This window comes from Zalophus californianus, chromosome 3 (assembly GCF_009762305.2).
Source record: "Zalophus californianus isolate mZalCal1 chromosome 3, mZalCal1.pri.v2, whole genome shotgun sequence".
NCBI lineage: Eukaryota > Metazoa > Chordata > Mammalia > Carnivora > Otariidae > Zalophus > Zalophus californianus.
In genome coordinates this window covers 168,980,832-169,006,038 of record NC_045597.1, presented here as the reverse complement: position 1 = coordinate 169,006,038, position 25,207 = coordinate 168,980,832, and the positions used below count along the sequence as shown (strand labels likewise).

The following is a 25,207-nucleotide window of genomic DNA, read 5'->3' as shown; positions in this document are numbered from 1 at the left end:
TATATATATATAAAATCCAGTAGATCAGGCCACCCTAGGTGATAAGGAGATTGATACTAGGGGTCAGATGTGACTTAAATAAACTATTGCTAATATGGGAGTCTAAATGTCTCTTAGTTGTAATATATGAAGAGGAATAGTGACCTTCCCCAAATTGGGGAATGCTTTTATATCAGACCAAAAGAAAATGGAAAATGGATAACAAATCTATATCTTTAAACACAATATTCAACAACTAGAATATAAATGTGTGTATTTACACATATACATTTATATATGTATGTGTGTATATATGTATATGTGTGTGCATATACATACATATATATATATATACACACACACTCATTAATTAAATACCTCACAAGTTAAAAAGAACAGAAGTGAAGATGGTACATTGGTTAATCTTATGTTTCTTAATATGAGAATCTAGCTTTGCAAACCGAGGAACCCAAAGACAGAAAAGGAAAAATTTTCAAGTTGCCCATCAAAACTCACACCATATTGATAATTAAAGTCCTTTTCTCTCTTTATTTCTCTGCCCACTTAGATAAAAAGTATATCTTACCTCCCTGGTATGGATAAAAAAAAATTCCAGGAGATAAGCAATTAGGCTTTATGCAATTTAGGAAGTAAAATGAATAAGTATCTACTTTGACAGTTATTTTACTATTAGAAAAGCTGTTTTGCAAGAAGGTAAATCTTGCTGTCATTCCATTCCATTTAATTTTTTTCATTATAGAGAGAAAATTAAGTTATAGGAAGTAGTTTTGAATTATTTTTCTTTAGCATACAGTTCATTACAATTAAAAAGAGAGAGAGGGAGGGACGGAGAGAGAGGCAGAGTTTGTGCTCCCTAGAAGGGAAAGCACTTTAATATTTGATGGTCTTTCCTTATACGTCTGCTTTTTATTTTTAAACACCACCACCTCTTTGCTGACCAACAACTTCTTGCAAATTATGGCAAGGGTGGGGGAGGAGCATGAGCAAAGGAGTTGAGTGAAAGTTGGTGATACTCCCTGCCAAAATTCCAAGTTGAAATCAAATCCTTCGGTAAAGTTTCTTAGGCATGAAAACAAGAAAAAGATTTACAAATTCAGCAGAACTGTAATTCTACCAAGAAAAAGTATCAGTCAATCTACTTGACTGTCACCAAAGGATCTGAAGCTGGCTTTGTGATACTTCTTTCTCCTTTATATATGGAGGTGGGGGGGGGGGAGGCAAGAGGAGTTAAAAAAAAAAAAATTGATGAAGCCCTGACCCTTAAGATTCCATTTATAGTCCGAGCCTGAATGCCATCCCCCTTGACTAGTGAACTGTCCAATCCAGCCGCATGTGTCAAGATTCTATTAGGCACTAAGTGAAATATATATGCATGCCCTTATACCATTTAACACTCTGGGTCCGCCTTCAAAACACTGGGCTGTGGATCAACTGAAGCACCACTCCTCTTCCAAGACTCATTTTGACAGGTTCTTTTGCAGGTGCTCTCTTTCTTTCTTTCTTTCTTTTTAACCCATTGTTTTTAACAAAATGGCACCAAAGAAGGATGTGAAGAAACCTGCTGCTGCTGCCGCCCCAGCCCCAGCCCCAGCACCTGCACCTGCACCTGCCCCAGCCAAACCCAAAGAAGAAAAAATTGACCTCTCTGCCATTAAGGTAACTAAAGAGGTGAACTGTTTGGTCACTGAAACATCTTTCAACAGTAGGAAACTCTAGGAACTTGCAAAGGGGTATATTTTTCATTGAGAGAGACAGCGTTACTACATGGACTGGTAGATTGGGGGAGAAAAGAATCCTGATTAAAAAATAAATAAACTCTAGCATATAATTTCATTCCAATGAATATGATAGTGTCTGTGGAACCTGTATTTGCTCTCATTTTTTGTTCTCTGGTTTTCTTTTTTCCCCTAAATGGTCAGAGTGCAATTTAGGGACAAAGTGTGTAAGTGCAAAGGTGTTTTACCAATACTTACACCAGTGTTTTATTTTGTTTCGTTTTGTTTCATCTTGTTTCATTTGAAACAAAATCTCTGTAGAAACTGGATCCCTTACCTTAATGCTACATCAAAAGGAAATTTTCCGCCCCTACTTGTTTCCAAAAGTTTAAAAACAGCTGATGACCCAGTTGTCCTGGCTGTATTTATTTGACAGCGGCTTTATTTCATCTGAAAAAGAGAAGATTTTTGCAATTCAAGTTAATTCCCCCTTCAGCTTTGCTTAATAAAATTTGATACAACACTAAATTAGATCTCAGTGAAGACAATTATGCACTCAAGTGTTTCAGTGACTCTAACTGTCATCTTGTTTATTTATATACAGTATTTAATTCAGAATGTGTGAGATGCTTCTAAATGAAACTAATCCCCCAAATACGATAAAACTTGTTATATGGCTTTTAGCTTATGTCTTTGAGCTATTGTATATTGATCTTAAACTAAGGAGAATGTGATTGATTTTTGTGTCAACACTTGGCTGTGATCAAAGTTCTCAACTGCCAAAAGATTACCTGCTTATGGTAAAATGATGTAGTGGATGTGCTTGTTACCTCTCAGTGATGTGATCCCTCAAACATGCACCTTCTCCTCCTTCACTGGGGCTGGATTGGTCTGAATGACATTTTGAAAATCTTTATCTAATGAACTCTGCCTTATATGGAAAACTAACAGGCTAAAGGGCCTTATTAGGTGATCTTCTCTCTTAAGCCAAAAGTTCTGTACATAGTAAATCTAAATTTTGCTAACTTAATACTATTTAATTGCAAAGACAAAGCTGGCCTATAAATAAACATTTCATTGAGTAATTTAGTATAATCACAGATTTTAAAAAATACTTCTGACATAAATACTGCATTGGACCACCCTTAGATATATGTGGTGACATTAAATGAATACATCCATAATTTTTGTAGCATTCTGGTTAAACATGAAATTTTATGTTCCAAAGTAGGAGTGGATTGTGAAATATTTTATCTTGAGTGTGTAGGTACCTAAAGTCATATTTGAAAAAAGCTGGTCAGAGAATCTAATATTGGTTAGGAACTATTCTTAATGAATATCCACTTAGGAGGAGAAATGCATGTCAGATCTTCTAATGAATGGTTTTCTACCTAAAAGACTGCATATAATTCATTAAGAGGAAAACAAATTTTTCAACTCCAGCAATTCTAGTTAATGTATCTTTATAGATGCACACTGACTACATTATATAATGAATGTGATTACGGCCATGACAATAATTCCAATCATCGGTATTTTTTGACTCTCCACTTTATCCTAAGAGTAGAGGTATGAATCAGTGTCAAAGCTATTCCTCTGTATTTATTGTGATTTATAAGACAATATTACCTCTTTGCATCTAGGATTACAAGTATCTGGGGGAGAAAAATGTGCCTTCTTAAGAAGAAAAGGAAATATCCCACTAATGAATATAGGCATTAATTTTCTTCCCTGAAGAAATACAAAATGACTGACTGAATGAATGAATAAGTAAATTTATTTATTCATTTATTTACTTTGGCAGTAAGAAAACTCCAAGAAAAGACAAAATATCACTTAAAATTAAACTGATTAGTTGTACACAGCAGAGAAGTGATGATGCTCTTTTAAATCTTGAAAAACTGGTTTATCCTTTCATCTATATGTTGAATTAATGCCAATACAACTAAGGTAGCAAGCACAACTACGCAAAAGAAAAAATACTCTTAGAACGTCTCTGCAGTGATGAGGTGTGTTCCATCTTCACTAGTTCATTACAAAACGAGAGATGGGATGGATCCTGATAAGGATGCAAACCAAAAAGTAGCAATTAAATGAATCTAGAAGAAACAGGAGGAATTTAACCTTTATGTTTCATTCAGAGAGCCTACTCCTAATAGAGAGAAAATGAAAAGAACAAGATTGAAACTAACATAATTTTGTAAAGGAATTTTAAATGCTTTCAATGATTTACATTCATCAATATGAAATCAGTGCACATTTATAGGTATTATAACCAACGAATGTGGTACAACTTGAGAACTATATAAAATTTAATTTCATCCCAGTAGGTAACAAGGCTAATTAAAATGTACATTAAAACATTTCATATTATGATGCTTTTAATCACTTAATGATGTTTCTAGATATATTACCTCATATAAGTTACAAATTTTTTTCAAGCAGAGAAAATGAACTCTAAAGAAATTAATAGAGCTGTTATATGTGTTCATTAACTTTCTGAAAACTTGATAAAGAACAAAACTTAATTGGATTTTAAACTTTCTTTCATAAATCATATAAGATTAGAAATCCGGCAGTCCTCATCAGAAGGAATGAGATCTTGCCATTTGCAATGACGTGGATGGAACTGGAAGGTGTTATGCTGAATGAAATAAGTCAATCAGAGAAAGACATCTATCATATGACCTCACTGATGTGAGGAATTCTTAATCTCAGGAAACAATCTGAAGGTTGCTGGAGTGGTGGGGGGGTGGGAGGGATGGGGTGGCTGGGTGATAGACATTGGGGAGGGTATGTGCTATGGTGAGCGCTGTGAATTGTGCAAGACTGTTGAATCACAGATCTGTACTTCTGAAACAAATAATGCAATATATGTTAAGAAAAAAAAGAAGAAGAAGATAGCAGGAGGGGAAGAATGAAGGGGGGGAAATCGGAGGGGGAGACGAACCATGAGAGATGATGGACTCTGAAAAACAAACTGAGGGTTCTAGAGGGGAGGGGGTGGGGGGATGGGTTAGCCTGGTGATGGGTATTAAAGAGGGCACGTTCTGCATGGAGCACTGGGTGTTATGCACAAACAATGAATCATGGAACGCTACATCAAAAACTAATGATGTAATGTATGGTGATTAACATAACAATAAAAAATTTTAAAAAAAGAAATCTGGTTGTCCTTTAGACTTTGAGTAATGCTAACGTGTAAGAATAACTATCTCTGTGTAGGACTACAGGCATAGGAATAGTAATATTTAATTCCTCAATACTATTCCTAGCTAATATCTATGTTCTACCATATAATATACCATATTTATCAGCCATAAAGTTAACTCCCCTTAAACTCTGAACAATCTTTAATATTGTTAATTAGTTTTATCAATTTCTGTAATGTGCTTTCCAACCTGATTTCCTAGTTTGTTGGTTATTTAGAACATTTGTTCAGTTGTTCTAACACAAAAACTTTGATATTCATGGAGGGAATGCTTACCTGATGTCCTATGCCCATGAATGTTCTATGAGTACCCTTTTCAAAAAACACAAAACTGCTGATATTTGAACATTAAAGTTGCTGTCCTGGGTGGTTCTAAGCACTCTTTGCTTTCAGAGAGCTGACACTTCCAACAATGATGCCCAGGCTAAAGAACACTGCCTGACAGAATCTCAAGTGTAAGACTTAAAATCCACCATAAGTATAGTTGCAGGTGCAAACATAAGAATTAACACCTGCTGCCCAACACTTCAGCCAAGTGTTGAAATGATGAAAGAAAACAAGTAATGAGATGACTATGTGCCTAGATTTTTAAAAATCTTCAATGTGTAAGTAAATGTTTTGCATGATGCATGCCTTAGTTGATATGCCAGGATTGCTATGAGGTGATGAAACTTTGAATTGTGTCTTTCCTTGTGCTGCTTAAGTTTTAATTCTCACCATATTCACTGTAATTCAATCAGGTCATCTCTGACTAGATACTGCAGGAGAAATTACAAAAAGTGGTAAAGGTACAGAATGCATTGACAGAAACTCATCCGATAACAAATCTCAATAATTTACTGCACAGTTGGGGAGATTTAAGCTTTCAATTTAAGGGGTAATGTGGAAATAGAGCATTCCCAATAAATACATCTATTTACTGATGGGTATTCAGTGGAGGCAAATATTCTGTATACATTTGCAACACCTGACTTGTTCTGGTCCAGGTACAGGATTGTCTGTATTAATCTACAAATTCTTTTTTCTCGGCTCTAATAAGGCTAATACAAACCCAGTCCCACTTTGAAGAATTCTTGGGAAAAATCAAATGATGTCATAGCCCATGAAAGGCTTTGGAAATTATAAAGTTCTTTGTAATATAATAATAAATATTCATTGAGATTTAACTCTGTGCCCTATTATCTTATTTAATCCTCAAAACAGTATATTGAGGTTGTTTTTAGCCTCATTTTGCAAGAAAAGAAACTGAGTCTAATAAGGCTGAGTGCTATGTCCACGATCAAATAACTAGGTGATGGAGCTAGGATTTAACCTCTCAGCCAAATCCAGAGTCAACTGTGGTAATCATATCCTAAACCACCTCCTGTTTATAAAGAGTAAGTTGCTGTTAAGAATGCATGAAGAAGGGGTGCTTGGGTGGCTCAGTCGGCTAAGTGGCTGACTCTTGATTTCAGGTCAGGTCATGATCTCGGGATCCTGGGATAGAGCTCCGCAAAGGGCTCCCCGCTCAGCAGGGAGTCTGCTTGAGGACTCTCTCCCTCTCTCTCTGCTCCTCCTCCCGCTTGCACTCTTTCTCTCTCTCTCAAATAAATAAATAAATCTTAAAAAAAAAAAAAAGAATGCATGAAGAAAGGGCACCTGGGTGGCCCAGTTGGTTAAGTGTCTGACTCTTGATTTCAACTCAGGTCATGATCTCAGGGTTGTGAGATCAAGCCCCATGTCAGGCTCCACGCTGGGAGTGAAGCCTGCTTGGGATTCTCTCTCTCTCCCACTCTTTAAAAAAAAAAAAAAAAAAAAAAAACCCTAATGTGTAAAAAAGCCTTTTTTTTATTCTTAAGGATGTGAGGTAGGGTAGATCTCATGTCACCCTGCACAACCCTGTGTAGCCAGTGGAGGGAGTGACAGGCACACATCAGAGCAAGTTCACCTAGACTTTTGACCTTGGCAGTCCACTACTCTGTTCTCCTCACCTCTCCCCTATCTCTGCACCTGTTGCTGAAAGGCTGAGTGTTCTCTCTTACAGCTAGAAGTTGGGAAGACCTAGAAAGACTCTTAGTCACTTTGCTCTAGCTTCCTATAAAAAGTTGTAAATGGAACATGGATTTTTTTTTAAAAGGCTGCTACGAGAGTAGATTAGTAGTTGCCGGGGATGGAGCTAGGGATGGGGCAAATGAGTGAAGGTGGTCAGAGGGTACAAACTTCCAGTTATAAGATGAATAGGTTCTGGAATCTAATATACAACATAATTACTATAGTTAACAATACCATATTGTATACCTTAAAGTTGTTAAGAGAGTAGATCTTAAAAGTTCTCACCACATACACACACACACACACACACACACACACACACACTTTTTTAATTAAAAAAAATGTGACATGATGAATATATCAATTATCCTTATTGTGGTGATCATTTCAGAATATCAAAATCATCACATATCAAATCACATTGTACACCTTAAATTTACACTGTTATATCAATTATATCAAGATAGAGCTGGAGAAAATAAACTATACCAAAGTATTTTTAAATGCTCTTAAATGTAATGAAACAGACAAATTTTTTAAAACAATTTTTGTTTTTTTAATTAAATATACACATACCAAAACTGACCTCCAAATTTTGCCATCGGGCTAATATTCTAACAAAGGTATGGGATCTCTATTTTGTTTACAGATAGATAGCATGATTGAAACTGGGAAGAAATATCAGCCATATATCCTTTAGAGTGATATGTAGAAATATAATACCACATGTATAATGATTAAATCTTAACCTTAACTAGCTTGAGGAAAAGAAGTAGGAAAAGAACACACATCATGAATTTCTGATTAGAAGAAATGGGTGAAAATATTTATAAGTTGTCTCTAAGTTTACTTTATGTAACTTTAAGAGTTTATCATTTTTGAGGCACCTGGGTGGCCCAGTCAAGCATCCAACTCTTGATCTCAGTTCAGGTCTTGATCTCAAGGTCTTGAGCTCAAGTCCTACACTGGGCTCTACACTGGGTGTGTAGTCTACTTTAAAAAAAAGAGAAAAAAAAAGAAAAGAATTTGTCTTTTTTTTACCCTGGCCTTTCAATAATATGAATTAATTTTTAATACATCTATAATGTAACAAATTGCAGTATCAATCCATTTGCAGTGTGAATATAACCTCAGGAACAAATAAAAAATTATTTGAGACTACCACTAGGTATCAATATCAAGTTTCCACTCTGAAACATCTATGATGTACAAGAAGAGAACAGGTGGAATGGAGTGGGAAAGTACTAAAGGACATTCTGTAACTCTCTAAAATTATATTTTGAATTATACGTAACTGCATAATGTCTTTGCAAAGTAAAATGCAGTTTGGAAAGGAATGGGTATGTTCACCAATTAATAGTGAATAGCTCTTTTAATTGTAAAGATAATGAAATCTTTGCAAGACAAGGAGACCACAAAGTGACAATGCCAAATTTAGACTCTTGACATTTTAATTTTGCAAATGAACCCCCTGGCAAGTTGTCTTTGGAAGACGTTCCATAATTACCCAGCATTAAGCACCATCTGACTCATGGAAATTATGGAAAGGATTATATTTAGTCTGCTGATCCTACACTTTCTTCTGCTTCTCCTCATACTGAAATACTTTTTGTATGAAAATAAGATCTGCTATAGTTTGTTTCTACATCAACTTCTACAGTTTGTTTCTCACTCCAAATCAGAATTTGGAAGGCAAAAGTTGCAATATACAAGTAGTCATGGCTTTAATTATACTAGTTAAAAATTTAAACTATATGGATGATAAATCCTTGCTCTTCTGGTCATAAATTAATAACAGTGAGTTGAAGCCCGAGGGAAAAAATGTGCCCTAAAGATAAAACCACATCGTATTCAACTGTATATTCCTCCTTCCACTGTGGCAAGTGAAGTCTTTGTACCTAGTAAGTGCCCAATGGTACATTTTCTCTTGTTTCTAAAACATCTGCTTCACTTGAATACAGTATTATGAAATTACATTTTAACCTCTCTTTTTCTAGATTACTTCAAAATAATGTTACTTCTTGAATTTTTAAGCACCATGCCCTTTTCCATTAAAAAAGCAAGTTGAGGTAGATTCTACTGTCAAAAGCATGGAAAACTCATAACATTGCAGAACCATAGTAACCCTAGAAATCACACAGTATTCTATATTTGAGGAAGCCATGACCCAGATAAGAGAAGTTATTTAATCAAAAGACACACGCTTTATTATCACAGAACAAAATTCTGCATACCTCAATCCCTGTCTAGTTCTCTCTCCACCATATGAAAAGACCTGAAATCTCTAAAATGGTAATGCCAATATTCATATATCCCTGTGGTCACAAGAGGAACTTTCATTCCAGATAAGTAGGAAAAAGCAGATACTTTTAATTTCTTAAAACACATACACCAAGAATTTTTCTAAGCTCCTATTTTAAAAATAAAAAGAGAAACAAAAACATAACTTGGATTTTTAATAAATTACAAACAAACGAGTGTACAAAGTGGAGAAGGTACAACTCTTAAATCTTAACTCTATCAATTATTAGCCATAAGAAAGCTAATGAAAAATCTGAAAAAGTATAGACTTAGGTCACATTTTTAAATTTTTATTAAAATTCACTTAGGCTTCTCATTAATTCTTGTAGGTGTGAATTGTGTTATTTTAAATAATTCAGCGTTTGCTCTAATGTGACCAAATTCAGTTTTGACTAGTCCACACTTTCTGAGCACAGAGTTACTCATTTCCCCTTCTGTTCAGATCAATGTATCTGGTACAGCCATCTATTCTCTCTTATATTAGACACGCTGGACTGGTATTGTATTCTTAATTTCTTGTTGTTCTTAATTTCTACTTTTTATAACACATTATAGTCACCAGCCTAAGTATATCCTTTGTTGAGGTAAAAAAAAAAAAAAAAAAAAAAAAAAACAGATGCAATGAAAAATATTGATCTCCTTTAAATGAAGTGAGTTATTCTGAGGCACAAAACTCTTTATTTCCAAAATGGTATTTCTGCTGGCCTTTTATGGTGAGTCCTGGTAACTCTGAGATTAGAGTGGAAATAAATCATCTAAATTTTCCTTAGGGTTTGCATACATCCTGGGTCTTTAGAGGCCTCTCTGCCTGGCATTAAATTAGAGAACGTGCAGCAATGTTTTCTTGCTTGAATACTGGCCCTGGTGAGATTAACTTCTTTAATTTAGCCTTACCAGTCATTAGTCTCATTCCATCTTGCAGGGAAGATGAAGTTGTTTAAAGACTATAGTCTGTGTTCCTTCCTAGGGCATTTTCACTTGTATTCAACATCACAGGTCTCCCAGATCCTCCTTAATTATAGCTTTTCTTGTTATGCTAAAGCTTAACATACAGCAATTTCAGAGCCTTTTGATTAAATTCATTTTAACATTTTCCCTATAAATTAATTCCTTCTGTATACCAGAAGCTTTATCTTGTTTTTAATCAGTTAACCAAACATCATGATTACCGATAGAAAAATGAAACATTGCAATAAAAAATCCTTTTCAGTACCAGTAACAGTCAACTACTACTTACCTAAATCCAATACCAAAGAGTACATGAGTCCCAAAAATGTGGAATGTAGTTATTAGACTAACAGTCTAATACAGGTATCAGGCTAAGATGGAAAAGCCCTGTTAAAAAGCAAATCAAGGGTTGGCAAATTAGAATTCCTGATCATAAACTTTATATAAAATGTAAGGAAAGGCTCTGGAAATACAAAGGTACATATACCAATAATTCAAAACGAGCAATGAGCGTGCCTAGCTGCACGCTTGGCAACTGCTTGGCAGTTCTAGATGCTGGGCGTGTAGCACTGGGGGGAGATCATATGCACCATCTTGCAGAATGGAAGCTCTTTGAAGGAGATGATGAAGTCTCTTCCCTCAGAGAATATAATATTCTAGAGGAGAAGCTCATGTTTGAAGGAGGAACTTACTATACATGTGTCCTAATTTTAATTTATTGCAAATCTGTTGAACTAATATAGGCAAACAAGGTATTTTATAGAGCTATGGGGAATAAAATATAAGAATAAGGCAGAGGCCGCTCTCTAGATGGCAGGAAGAAATTGGGGTGGGCCCATGTCCAATTTGCATCATGGACAAAGGTAAATGGCTTTCAGTAATGCCCTGGGTTTTCCAGAAGTTTACAACCAGGAAGGTTAAACATCTTTCAGTTGGAAGAAAGGAGCTAAGTAAATAGAAAGAAAAGGTCCTTTCAAGAGAAGATTTTATCAGGACTTTGAATATTTAATTTCTAAGAAACAGAGATGAGAGGAGAGCATTCCAGATAGAAGAGACTTAAGTCTAACTTTTAAAACAAACCAAATGATGACACAGCAAACTGAGTCCAAAATCAGCTGACATTTTGTATTTATATCATGCCTTGTTCAAAGAGCTGATTACTTCATCACTACAACACCAAGAAAGAGAGGCAAGAGAAACTTTTCATCATTTGTGAGTGTACCAGAGATAAAGTAACATTTCCCATTTAGTCTATGAGCACAGCATTCACGTCTTTTAACTTTTAAACTATAGTTTATTCTCTAGGATGGACTACACTGTAGCCTTTTCTACCGTTGTCAATAACTTGCTTACATGTTTACTTTGATTTTCAATAGGTACAAAAAATCTAAACTCTGGTCTTCTTTGTGGTAAAGATATACAGAAAAAATAGAGTGAAATAGTTTGACAACTGCCTGTTCTTCTATTTTAATAATAGCAAACCTTTACATAATATCCAAGTGGTTAGGAATAGATTATTTATAGCATAAATACAACTTTTAAAATGACTTTCCAGTTTACTCTACAGATTTTATACAAATTGATATTTTATATGAATTTGAGGACACATTTTTCTACTCAAAAAAAAAGAAAAGAAAATGAGCATTCTGTGGGGCACTTTTGATGGCTTATTTGTTTATTTATAGTTATTAATTCTACTAAAGATATATACTGGTTCTCAATATTAATCATAGGGCAATTCAAATTAATGACACAATACATAAATCTAATTACAAGACTAAAAAGAACACAAAGAAACATGGTCTGCTCTCATGGCTTTAATTTGGGCATCAAAAATCATGAGACTCCAGGGTTGATGGAGGGAGGTAGGCAAGGGATGGGCTAAATGGGTGATGGGCGTTAAGGAGGGTACTTGTGATGAGCACTGGGTGTTACATGTAAGTGATGACTCGCTAAATTCTATACCTGAAACCAATTTTAGTATATATGTTAACTAACTTGAATTTAAATAAAAACTTGAAGGAAAAAAATCATGAGATTCCAAATTACACAATTATCAAAGGTGACAAATTTCCACCTTTGTCCCTCCCTTCCATTCCCCCTAATAATTTAAAGCACTTAAATTTTTCTATTAGCTTCCATTTCTTATAAACTCTCAAAATGTTTATTTATGAAAATATGTTTTCCTGGGTAGTAATATTTTTTAAATTATGTTTTTAATCCTCATTTTGACCCTATGAGATTTTTTTCACTACTTTTGTAAACTTTGGACAAAAATGATATGAAAAAAAAGTGATATGCATTTAAATATTGATTTCTTCCTAAATGGTTTGAAGGAAAGCTGTAAAGTATTCAACTGTCTAGCAGGGGGAAACTTCATGCTTGGCGTGACCATTCCTTTAAAAACAATTGCTGAGACAGCACTCAAATCAAAATTTATCTCCAACATTCTTTACACCTATAACCTGCTTTAGGTATGTAGAACACCAATAAACATGTCTGAACATCAGTGGACATGCTAGGACTGATCTTTCCTAGTACCACTTTTCACAGTACCATTCTCGGAAGGGAGTTGCCCCCTATTTTCAGGTAAGCTGCCACGAAAACCCATTACCAGCCAATCCCATAGACATCTTTAAAATCCTAAAGTATAAATTGGCATTCAACAGCCCCTGCTTTGTGTCTTTCTGGAGACTGAGGATGGAGGAAAATACCCACCCCTGTGTTAAGAAAGCTAAAGCAGAATGGTGAAAATGGAGCTCCAAACCACCCCTGGCTTAGATACACTCTCTACATCTCAGAGCACAACTTGCAAAAGAGTGGTCTTTAATGAGAGGTTTCAAGAACGGATCACATTGTCACTTGGGTGAACCCTAAGAAACATGAAGAATGTGCATGGCCTTTTCACGTCCTCTGAACTTTACCACGAGGGACAGAGCTCCAGAGGATGTTCCTTCTATAGTCATTGCCATTTGAAACCCCAAGCTTGTCCCATCCAAAAAATTCCATTAAATATCAAAACTTGCTGACTCGAAGTTTGCAAAGTCCATAATTCACCAAGAGAAGGGGTCAGCCTGAGTGTGAGGGAAATTCTAAGCTCCTCTGCGCTTGAACAAGTAAGACGCTTCTTAAAGGAAGAGGCTCCAAGAGACTGTCTCAGGGATAAAGACCATAAAAGTACTGACAGACTTCAGTCTCATTATGGCTGTCCACTCCTAGGTTCTGGTTGCCTAAAAATAGCCCTCAGGGTACAGAGCCCTCCTTCCCTTTGCCCTAAGAAAGCTAAAGAACTCTCCAAAGGGAGTGGCCATGTGTCTCTGAAACCGGATGCTAGCTGTGAGATCACAGCTTCCCCGGCAATAAAAGGCAGCCTCAGGGAAGGAGGCCCCACTCAGGGACTGGAGCGGCCCTCAGCTCACTCTTCAGCTTTGCCGCTGTTCCGCAGCCCAGAGGCTCTGCCATGGTGGGTCCTAGGAGAAACGGTTTGTCCTTTATAGGAGGATATGAATCGTGCATATGACCTTTTTGAGTAGAAAGGCAGACAGATAAGGAACAGAATTGAGGGGAGAACATATTCGGTATAAGTCTATAGAATCTGCTTTTGCTTTTGGTTGAGGTGGGGTGAGGATAGAAGAGATTAATTCAAGCTATTATGTTAATTGAAAAAATACATCTTACTCCCCAAAGTAGTACTTTATGCTTCACTAACTTTTGCTATATCACATAAGGTTTATTCTATCTAACTGGGGATGGGGGGAGGGGCAGAAACTGCTAGTATAGCAAAATATTATACCTTTACAAACAGTCTGATGAAGATAACTAAAATTAAGTAAACCACTTCTGACACATCGAGCAAAAACCTACTAGTTAAATAGAAGAAAGAATTAAGGAGATCTTTTTAATGCAGTGTATCTGTATTTCTGAATGCAGGGTATCTGTATTAGACATATCTTAAATACATCACAGGCTACTATATTATCCCAGGAAGTTATTTGACTTAGCATTTGTTAAATCGTTGATTCATTGATGAAGATACAGAGAGATGTTCCCTAACTATCTTTCGCAATAGCTTATTTTTCCTAGATTCGAAAGTATCCTAAGGCAACCTTATTCTATGACACCTACATGTCTTCCTAAAAATCTCAGAACAGCGAGCACTCATCCTTCTGTCAATGCATTTGAAAGAGTACTAGTTGTTTCTTTCTTTCTCCCTCTCTCCCGCCACTGCAGTCCTTCAGTGCTGACCAGATTGCTGGTAAGTGAATTGAGCTTCTCTACTCCACACGTAGGCAGAGCACTGCCTCGTTTCTGAAATATCCCTTATCTCTAAGGCATGTTTCTGCGTGGCTCAACCTGTTAGTGTCCAAGCTATGCCTGAACTCTGAAAAGTTGGCTTACTTTTGGAGCTTACTTTGAAGATTACTCAGGGAATGAGCCTGGATACACTTAAAAATCAGGATATTTTTGTTTGGTTAAAATATTCTTTGTGGTTAATTTTTCTAACAGATCGAGTTCTCTAAGGCACAGCAGGATGGTAAGTTTAAAAGATACAATTGTTAATATGTGCACACTCATAAAGGCGGCATGTGAGAAAACCGACTCCCTCGGGATGAGATTAGCTCTTCCTAATCATCCCCACTGGTGTTGCCACTCTAAATATAAATGCTCGCAATCACTCTAAGTTTTCTCATCGTGAATCCCTTGCTTATAATCAGTAATCAAAGGTTTAAGCAAACAAAAGACAGCTACCATAAAATAGGTCCTTGTATTCACTGATTTCTACATAAAACCATTTTGATACAGTAGCCAATACCATACATATTACCCCAAAAATCCTGGAGATTTTGAACGGCTAATCTGTTCATCAAATCCCTAAAGAAAGATTTGGCAGGTCTGAATTGTTTAATCTAGAAAATAATATTGATTGTGAAACTGCCCAATTACCAGACCTACATAATTTCAATGGTCATGAGTTGAGAGAAGCAGGTGAAGTGGATATAGAATGAAAGTAAATTCGGAGGCAAAGAAGGAGGAGGAGTTTATCATAAAACTGCAAGGAACATTAGACGTCTCCTGGTGTGTCTTTAGAAATACAAGACAAGGCTCTCAAAGAGCTGATAGGACTTGCTCAAGGACCCAAAGCATTATTGACAGGATCAAAGTCTGGTATCAGTTTAAACTAATGAAAAATTTCATAAAAACTGTTACTAACCAGAAGACTTCAAACTCTTCAGATTCAAGAGAACCTGAGCAGTTTCCCTGACACTTCCACTTTTTCTCCCTCGGATCTTTGGATCCAAGAGATCCCACGCCCCCCCAGATAGGTTTGTTCTCTAGAGGCGTAGGGGCGAATGTTTTATGGAGCGGAAGTGGCCCAAGTTCAAAGAAACGGAGACAGAAGTACATCTATAGAAGGGAGAGGGAGAAAAAAATTTGTTGAATGATAGCATATAAATTAGGATATTGGTCATAAAAACTAGTATGTATATATGTTATGATATGTAATATATAATTATAATTATAGGTGCTTAATAAGTACCTATGCAAACACTCGGTTCTCTACCTAAAAAATTCCCCGTTTTCAGTCTGTTTCAATGTCTTAAAATATTCATGTTTGGACATCAATTACGAAAAAAAGAAGAATATTTGCTGCAGTAGAAACTCACATGTATCTACATCATGGCTGATGGTCTCATGTCAAGAGATTAGGTGATTTGATGGCTCAGAACTCAAGAGCATTTGAAATTATACTACAAAGGACTGGTGGTTTTTATCATTTGTTTGACTCTTAATGCATTTTTAACTAGTGATGCTGCTACATTATCAGCTACTGCAACCCAGTCCTCTTAAAAAATCTCATTTACAGTGTCATTTTGACCAAACTCTGGTGGGACAAAGCAACAGAAGACTTAAAAACCCCCGCAGGGACAGGACTTCCTGTTGACCCTTAAACCCATAGCTACACACATGAACTAGGTTTTAGGTATAGAGGTTCAGGAAATGTTGGTGTGGTGGACTGGTTTTCTCTTGCCAGGAAAAAAGATGGAAGCATTTGAAATTTAAATGGAAACACAATGCTTTCAGAAACGAATGAAAACTTCCTTCATTTCCTTCCTTGTTCAGTGATTAAAGAGTTTTGGTCATGGCTGCTCTGTTTGAAGGTATCACAGGTTGCAAGGAAAGAAAAAAGAAAACAAAACAAAAATTATTCACATTCTAAAGGTCTACGTCCTGTGCTCTCTAGTAGAGTTGCCACTTGGCCACATGTGGCTATTTAAACTTAAATTTTAATTACTTAAAAATAAATACATTTAAAAAGCTATTTTCTCAGGTGCACTAGTCATATTTCAGCGCTCAGGGGCCACAGGTGGTTTTTTGAGTAGCCCCAAAATAGAACATTTTGATTGTCATAAAAAGGTCTAGAACAGTGTTGGTCTAGCCCAGGGGCTGTCAATTTTTTTTTTGTAAAGGGCCAAATTGTCAATATGTTAGGGTTTATTGGGAGTACAGTCTCTGTGAAAACAACTCAACTCCATCGCTGAGGTTTAAAAACAGCCATAAATAATACATAAATGTATTATAGGCTGTATTCCAATCCCGCTTTATTTTACAAAAAGAGGTGCGCAGCCTGTAGGCAGTAGTTTGCTAATCCATTATTCTAGACTCTTTAAGAGAATAAATCTTAAAAATCTGAGGTAGGAAGAGCAGTATCTTTCTGTCCTAGGTGGTTAAATCAACAAAGGGTTAATGCCAGAGAGATTCTATTACAGCCCATAAAATCCTATTTCTATATCAGCTTCTGACCAGGGTAATAGTGAGCCCTCTGAGCAATCTGCATGAAAGCCTGGAGCCAATAACAAGAATAGTTCAGTTTCACATGTCCCTTAGAAAGACGAAAAATAATATTTGACTAATGACCCCACTGTGCCTACAGCATGCTTTTTAGTTTAGGGGAATGATCTGTTACAGTCAAATTGCACAGAATCTGAAGGGGAAATTTTAGCAAACAATGGCGACATGATCTATAGTTGATTGTGAATATAATGTCTGGTGCAACCTTAGATCAGGGGATGGATGGATGATAAAATAGGGTACTTTGCTGAGTAATCTATCTAGATGGCATCTTTTGATCTGAGGTCACTAATGGCCCAAATACACTTCTTTCAGCTCTACCAATTCCTTCACAAATGGTTTTTTGAGTGTTGCTAGGATTAACTCCAACAAGTTGCCATCAGTACTTTTGGGTTCCCCAGAAAATTTAATTATATTATGTTTAGAAGTTTCAGTTAAAATGTCATTTCTGGCCCCTTAATCCATAGTACTACCCTTTTCTGGGTTTTTTGGTATACACTTCTTAATTGTGAAAGGCCAAAATAGCTCCACCAACAGAGAATGACAAAATTTAGGGAAAGTTAGCAATAGAGTGATTGTGATAAAAATAGACAACACTTTAAAAATATGTACTTACATGTACACACATATAAGTACAAATTGACCTAGAAAAATCTGAATAAAATTGGTGGAGTCTATCAATGGGAACATTCTGGTTGTGATAGTATACTATAACTTTGCAAAATGTTACTATTGGGGAAAACTAGACAGAGTATTTAAGAGATCTCTCTGTATTTTTTCTTAAAATTACCTGTGAACTTACAATTATCTACATAAAATTTTAATTAAAAAATGTATACTTAAATTCTAAAGCTAATATAGCAATATGTTGTCATATGTATTATCTGAAGATGAGTAAAGTTTAAAAATATTATCATAGTGATAGATCCAAACAAATATTTCTCCTTCCAAACTGATTATACTAGGAGCCTATTAAAGTCAGACACTGGTTAAATGACACTCTAGAACTTAAAGGTTTGTTTCACCTTTCTAATTTTTTTTCCTGAAAAATGAAGTTGCACCTGAAGATAACTAGTCAAGGGGAGAGTCTAGGAAATTTGTGCTTCAAGAGGAGGTTTTTCTAAATAATTTGAGAAATCTGGATTAACCTCATGTAACACATCCCTGATTGAAAATTTGTTTTCTTGAAATTTTATTAACTTTCTTAATTATGAGGAGTTCTTAAGATTTCTCAAGACCTTAAAAAAAAAAAAAAAAAAAGATTTCTCAAGACCTCAGAATTTCTTAACCCAATCCTGCTTCCCAGGCAGATGAAGGACATATGAATAAATATGACAAGGAGCTTCAATTTCCATATCTGATTAATAATAATATATGATTTGAAGTTGGAAATGCTGTTTTAAAGCAGTCCAAAAAAGAAATGTCAAAAAGGATTGCCAATGGCAGTTTGAGCTAAGAAAAGGGAGAGTCCAAAGACAACTTAAGTGGTCACAAAAGTTGAGAAACAGAGGAGAGTATGAACTGGATTCTTGATGGTAGATTGGAGATTTGTAAGTGGTTACAAAAGTTGAAAAACAGAGGAGAGTGTGAACCGGATCCTTGATGAAGTTAGAGGTAATTTATAGTTCTGAAGGAGAAAAAAAGCACCCTAATGCTTCTTGCTTCTTGCAGAATTCAAGGAGGCGTTCCTCCTGTTTGACAGAACAGGTGAATGTAAGATCACCTTAAGCCAGGTCGGTGATGTCCTTCGAGCTCTGGGCACAAATCCCACCAATGCGGAAGTCAAGAAGGTGCTGGGAAATCCCAGCAATGAAGGTAACCAAGCAGCTGGGAAGCAAGCTCACACACGCACATGAGAGAGATAGAGAGACAGAGAGAGAGACAGAGAGAGCGTGCATGTATGTAAGAGAAAGAGAATTTATTGAGAAATAAGATCCACAGAATAGAGTTTAATTTGCTCTTGGTGGTAAGTGTGCCTCTTGGCTGTCTAGAGTCTCAGTTTTTTCCTCATAAAATAAGTTAACCTTCCTCTGAGAATTTGTAAGCATGACAAAATTTCATGCTAATGAAATAATACCTAAAGCTAACATCGTCATCATCATCATCCTACCTAATGTTCATAATTTAAAGGTTAATGAATAATATCCATATCCGCACATTTTTCTCAAAACTTCAAAGGCAAAAACACATTTTGACAAAGGTGTTAAATATGGCTAAAACACAATATACTTTGTAAGCAACTCAGTAAAGCAATTCACTGGCAAAAGCTGTGGAAATAAAATCCCAGTGCTCTCAGGAGGTTGAAAATACTTGCTGACTTTGCCCAGTGCTCTGTCTGTGACCATCTTAAAAGTAACTCAGCTCTCCTAATTAAGAATCAACAGAATGTCACCATAATAAGAGTATTTTCTATTTCCAAAGACTTACAAGAAGACTTAAAAATCTAAGCCCAAACCTATAACCCCTGCAAGCAAATCCTGCAACAAAAGACTGAGATATGTAAGTGGCACCATCATAGAAGTCATTTGCTCGATACAGTAATCCAGTTATTAGTCTGGAACGAGAAAAAATTTTTCTCATCCCAATGGTTCATGGCAAAGGGTAATAGTCTATTGGAGAATACCACCCTGAACAAAAGACATGAGACAACACTGAAATTTTTTCAAGTAGATATTTGGGCTGTTTATCTTTGCCATGAGGGAAAAAAAAGAGGGAAAAGCAAAAAGCAAATAATCTCATTTTTCTCTTGATAACTGAGAAGACTATGCTCCTTTGTTACCAAAGTGGGAAGGAGTAGATTTGATTTCAAGCAAACCTACCTCTCAATCAGTCTCCTGGAATTTTTCTCAAACTTCATTTTCTTTAGAGGAAAATGTCCAGGTAAATCATGTAAAAGGTAGCTGAGAGCATGAGATAAAGTGAGAGAACAATAGCTAGATCTTATTCTGTAGATGCCACTTTCTAACTTACCAAAACATCCATCTTCTTTAGAATTATTAGGTAAATGTTCATTTAGTCAGTGTTCAAGTTTGATCTTTTTAATATTATTCCATTTTTATTCTATGAGGAAAGACTAGTAAAAGGGAATTTTAATTTTAGGGTTACTTAACTTTATCCATTCACATCATCTGGATAGTCTGTTTGATACTTTTGTTGTGAATGCAATTTACCTTAACATACTGAAGAAAACCTTACCATCCCCAGACCTCTAAACTGCAAAGAAGTCAGGAGATCACAAGGAATTTGACATACACACTCTCTTCATAGGCTTCTTTTTAAAGTTACTTAAAATTTAAGGAAACTGTAGGTTCTACAAAAGCTCAGGACAAAGGAGGCATATATTTTAAGTTAAGTTTTACTGTATTTATATGCTAATGGGTTTGTTGTATCAGTATATTTTTTGCATTGCTTCTCTGGCATTTATAGAAAATATTAAATTGACCATACTAATAAAAAGTAGCTAACACTTACTGAGCACTCAGTTTATCCCAGGTATTATAATATATTTTGCAGGTATTATCTCATTCAGTGCTCACACTAACACTATGAGGAATCTCTGTTTTACAGGTGAAAAAGTTGAGGTACAAAAGGATGAAGAAAGTTGTCCATGATCACATAGTTGTAAATGGTGGATTGGGGATAAAAGCTTAAGCACAAGGACTCCAGAGCTCATGTTATTAGCTATTACCAATTTTTTGTCATCAGCAATTTACCAACTGAAATTTCAGCTATATGAAGATATTTTAGATCTTCTGGAATGAACTCTCAAGTTTAATTTGTGATTCAGAAATGACATTTTATCATAGCTAATAACTCTCTCAATTGCAATTTCTTCCAGAGATGAATGCCAAGAAAATTGAGTTTGAACAATTTCTGCCCATGATGCAAGCTATTTCCAACAACAAGGACCAGGGCACTTATGAAGACTTTGTTGAGGGTCTGCGTGTCTTTGACAAGGAGGGCAACGGCACAGTCATGGGTGCTGAACTCCGCCATGTTTTAGCCACATTGGGTAAGGAAAATTTATTTCAATGGACTTAATAGGACAGCATATATAGGAAAGAGCATGATTAGGGGGATCAAGTTCTAACAAAACAGGTAAGGGGTAAAGCTACAAGATGAAACAGAATAGTCAAAAATTAATGACCATTTCCATTGGCCTCAGTCTCAATGAGTTTGTTTGGGGGAAATGGTAACTTAAGTTACTAGTAATGAATAAGTAAAGCAAAGCATCGCAGTTCTTATAGGATAGAGTTTTGATGATCAGGGATAATATGTATTTAATTCATTCACTTAAAAACAATTCATTGACAATATACTAAGTACCAGAGGAACAGGATGGGCTTGATTTCTGTCCTCCAAGAGCTTAATCATAGTCTCCAGAAACCCAAAACTGATCACTTATGATGGAATTTAGAAAATATCCCCTGGCCTTCTTTCTGAGCAAAGAGTTTTTGTTTCATCAGGTGAAAAAATGAAAGAGGAGGAAGTGGAAGCCCTGATGGCGGGTCAAGAAGACTCCAATGGCTGCATCAACTATGAAGGTACGATCTCATGTGCTTGGCGCTCACCGCAACTCTTAACAGATTGCATTGTTGATGGACTCCTTGTGAGCTTAAAATAACTTTTTTGTCTTTGCTTCTCTCATTGAACATACTCATGTTTTTTTTAGTATTATCAATTATACAATAACTCTAAGAATCTGACTGTATACCTAAGATTTTTATTCCAGTGGGCTTTGACACGCCTATGCATTGTGATACAGCTTACAATGTGTTTTCACATGTATTTTTTTCTCTCTAGATCTTTATAAAATCTCTGTAAGATAGACAGGTTTTGTGTCTGAATGAAGTGTAATAAAATATAAAAGTTGGAGAGATCTCAAAATCCTTTACAGCAAGCAATTATGAAAATGAGGAAGCTGAGGGCCAAAGAGCTCTAGTTACTGAGTGAAGATCACATCATAAATGGAAGGGCTGGTGCTAAAATTTCATTGTTCTTCTTGTCTGGTGTTTTTGCTGAAATCAAAGTCATCTCATGGCTGACTATCTATGTCCTGCTACCAATTTACAGCAGCTTCACCTCGGGGGTCTGAAAAACAACACACCCCACAAAATAAAGATGCAAAATAAAATTACATGATGTAATCTGTAAATTTTAAAGTTTCCAGTAAAATTGAGAAACTTATCTATCCTCCCAAAAACACTAACCTGGCCACTTTTCAACAAAGCTATGCTGATAGCTTTGATGTAAATGTAGACTTATGAAGTCTAATGACTTGGGAAAAAGTAAGAAAAGCAGAGAGAAGAGAGGAAAGGAAAGGAGGGAGGAGGAAAGAAGAGGAGAGGACGGAAGAAAAGGAAAGCAGTCAGCCAAGCACATCTTCACTGACAACCTTGATTAAACTTCACTTTTTTCCCATAAACAACGTTTTACATTTGGTTATTGCCATAAATACATTACATAAAAGAAGAATCATTCAATAAATATTGTTTGGACAAGTGAAGAGTCATCTAGAAAATAAAGTCAGATCTGGATCCCATACCAGAATAAATTTCAAACGGTTCAAAAATTTAAACGTAAGAGCTGAAAACATAAAAGCCATGGACAAATTATTTTATAACTTTGAGAGTGAGAAGGTGTTTCTAGCGCTGATAAAAACCCAGAAGGCATTACAAGTTTTGATAAATGCAACCACATAATTTTTTTTTAAATCCATATGGCAAAAGCCACCAGAAGCAAAGTCAAAAGACAAATAGCAAACCATAAAAAAAGTAATCAGTATCAGCAAAAGCTCATTTTCCTAATTAAAACAAAAACTACTGCAAATTAACAAAAAGACTACAACCCAATAGAAAAATTAACAAGTACATAAACAATTCACAGAGAAAGAAATAAAAAATATCTATCAATATAATATGCTAAACTTCACTACTAATAAAAGAAATGCAGATTAACACTACATGGAGATACCATTTTTCAATAAGATGACTGCCAAAGATTAAAAGTTTGACAACACTTTGGGTTGGGGAGAGTGTGTGAAAACAGGTAATCTCATGCATTCCTGTTGGGAATGTCAATCATTAAAACCCTGATACAGTGATGTAGTATTAATAATCCGAGCAAATCCACATCATGGGATGTGGTTTTTTAGATATACCTGCACTCAAGTGAAATGAGTGATACGTGGTTATTCATTACTGTGTTGTTGGTAAATATTTGAACAATTTAATGTCCACCAATATAGGATGTATCAAAGAGATTCTGGTATATCTACAAGATGAAATTCCCTACAGTGCCCCCAAAATAATGATACCTCTTGTTTACGGTCATTCAGTGAGAAAAGTAAATGCAAAAGAGTTTGTAGAGTATGCCACCATTAGGGTGAAAAAGAGTTTTAGAAACAGATATTTGTATTTTCTTATATATGTATAATAGCTCCACCAACTTCGCCGTAAAGAGAAACTAGGTAGATGGGAGACAGTGGTGAGGAACATTTTGTTTTTGTTATAAGCTCTTTCATACTCTAAAGAAAACTTTTAACCATGTGAATGTACCACTTCTTCCAAAAACAAATGAAATTTACAAAGTCAAGAGAAAAGCTATGAATCCAGGATGAAGAATTGTGGACTGTACCAAGCTTAAAACAATAAATGCTCCTACTATCGCTGAGAAAAATTAGATTGAACTTACTTGCTAAATCTCTCTTTCATTAAACTTGATGGTCTTCTAACTTAAACTGTCTGTATTATGCCCACAGCTTTTGTCAAACATATCATGTCCAATTAAATGAAGCTCTCAAGGTAAATATTTTGCTTTTTATTATATAAGGCTTTCTCGATATTGTGTTTTTAAAAAATTCAACAGCTTCACTTTATATGCTGTAAACATAATTAGTATTAGTTCTTAGTTAAGATTTATTTATATTAACCAGAAAATATCAACTCTTTTCAACCCATCTCAACTCCTGAAATGGGTTACTTGGAAATAGAGCATTTTGGGGGGGCGCCTGGGTGGCTCAGTTGGTTAAACGTCTGCCTTCAGTTCAGGTCATGATCCCAGGGTCCTGAGATCAAGCCCCTCATCGGGCTCCATACTCAGCAAGGAGCCTGCTGCTCCCCCTGCTTGTGCACTCTCTCTCTCTCTCTCTTGCTGTCTCTCAAATAAATAAATAAAATCTTTAAAAAAAAAAAGGAAATAGAGCATTTTTGTATAAGTATAGAAGCAAAAATTTCTGAGATGTTTGCTGCCCTCTGTAAACCTTAGCTTTGATTGTACCGTAATTATGCAGTGGAGATTCAACAAGCCAGGGACTAGTTAATGAATTTAGCTGGAACATCACACTAATAAAAGTATGAGCCTAAGTTCTTTGACTCAAGTTTTTAACAATTACTGCTCTAGAAAACCAGGTTATCACAGTTCAAAATTAAGCACTTGCAACTAGATTATTACAAGTAGGAAATGGCTTACCTTCGAAGTGCTGGTTCATTCTGTGCTTTTTCTTCTTTTGTACTTCATGTTATTTCCTCCCCAGCTTTCTTTCTGAAAAGATGCAATCAACATTTAACTCAGTTTCCCTTTTCCTTTCCAGATCAAGGATTGTTTACAAAGACTGGCTGGAAGCTTCTTGCGATAACACCCATGACTTGCTGTCCAGACCTGCTTACCATCATTCAGTCAACAAAACAACATGGACTGTTCTAGACTGAAGGACTCCCTGAACTTTTATATACTTCATGTTCCTCTCTAAATTGTATTCACACCACACAAATCAAGTGTCTCCTGCTCTAGACGAGAAGGATAAAATACTGACAAACTCAAATTCAAGTACCACTCTTCATTTTCCACCAGGGGTCAATGAACATCCTTAAAATACTAAATCAATAAATAATTTTAGTCAGTCTGGAATGTTCCAGTTGCGTTGTGTTTTTTATCTTCTTGCTTAGGGAAAGTAATTTTTAAATTTTCAACTATTTGTTACTGTACCAGAATATGGATGAATTGTAAATTTTTAAAGAGTAAGTCACTGCAGTCTACATAGCAATAACATACTGAATCATCATCATCATCATGTTACTGAAAAAGTGAGAGAACTGAGGAAATTCAGATAGGATCAGAGACACCTTCATATAACCTACCTATCGAGGTA

At 35.7% G+C, this 25,207-nt stretch overlaps 1 protein-coding gene across 2 annotated transcripts; it reads left to right on the top strand.

Annotated features, from left to right (window-relative positions):
- Positions 1-1,530: 1,530 nt before the first annotated feature.
- Positions 1,531-24,966, top strand: MYL1 (myosin light chain 1). 2 transcript variants are annotated; one of them, XM_027588205.2, is made up of 7 exons: positions 1,531-1,656; positions 14,713-14,740; positions 18,730-18,873; positions 20,897-21,070; positions 21,525-21,602; positions 23,819-23,861; positions 24,650-24,966. In XM_027588205.2, the coding sequence occupies exons 1-6, from the start codon at positions 1,531-1,533 to the stop codon at positions 23,845-23,847; spliced, it is 579 nt and encodes a 192-aa protein (XP_027444006.1). In that variant the 3' UTR covers positions 23,848-23,861; positions 24,650-24,966. The 2 variants fall into 2 exon arrangements, with proteins under 2 accessions (XP_027444006.1, XP_027444008.1); XM_027588207.2 differs by lacking the exons at positions 1,531-1,656; positions 14,713-14,740 and adding exons at positions 13,578-13,669; positions 14,437-14,461.
- The last annotated feature ends 241 nt before the right edge of the window (positions 24,967-25,207 follow it).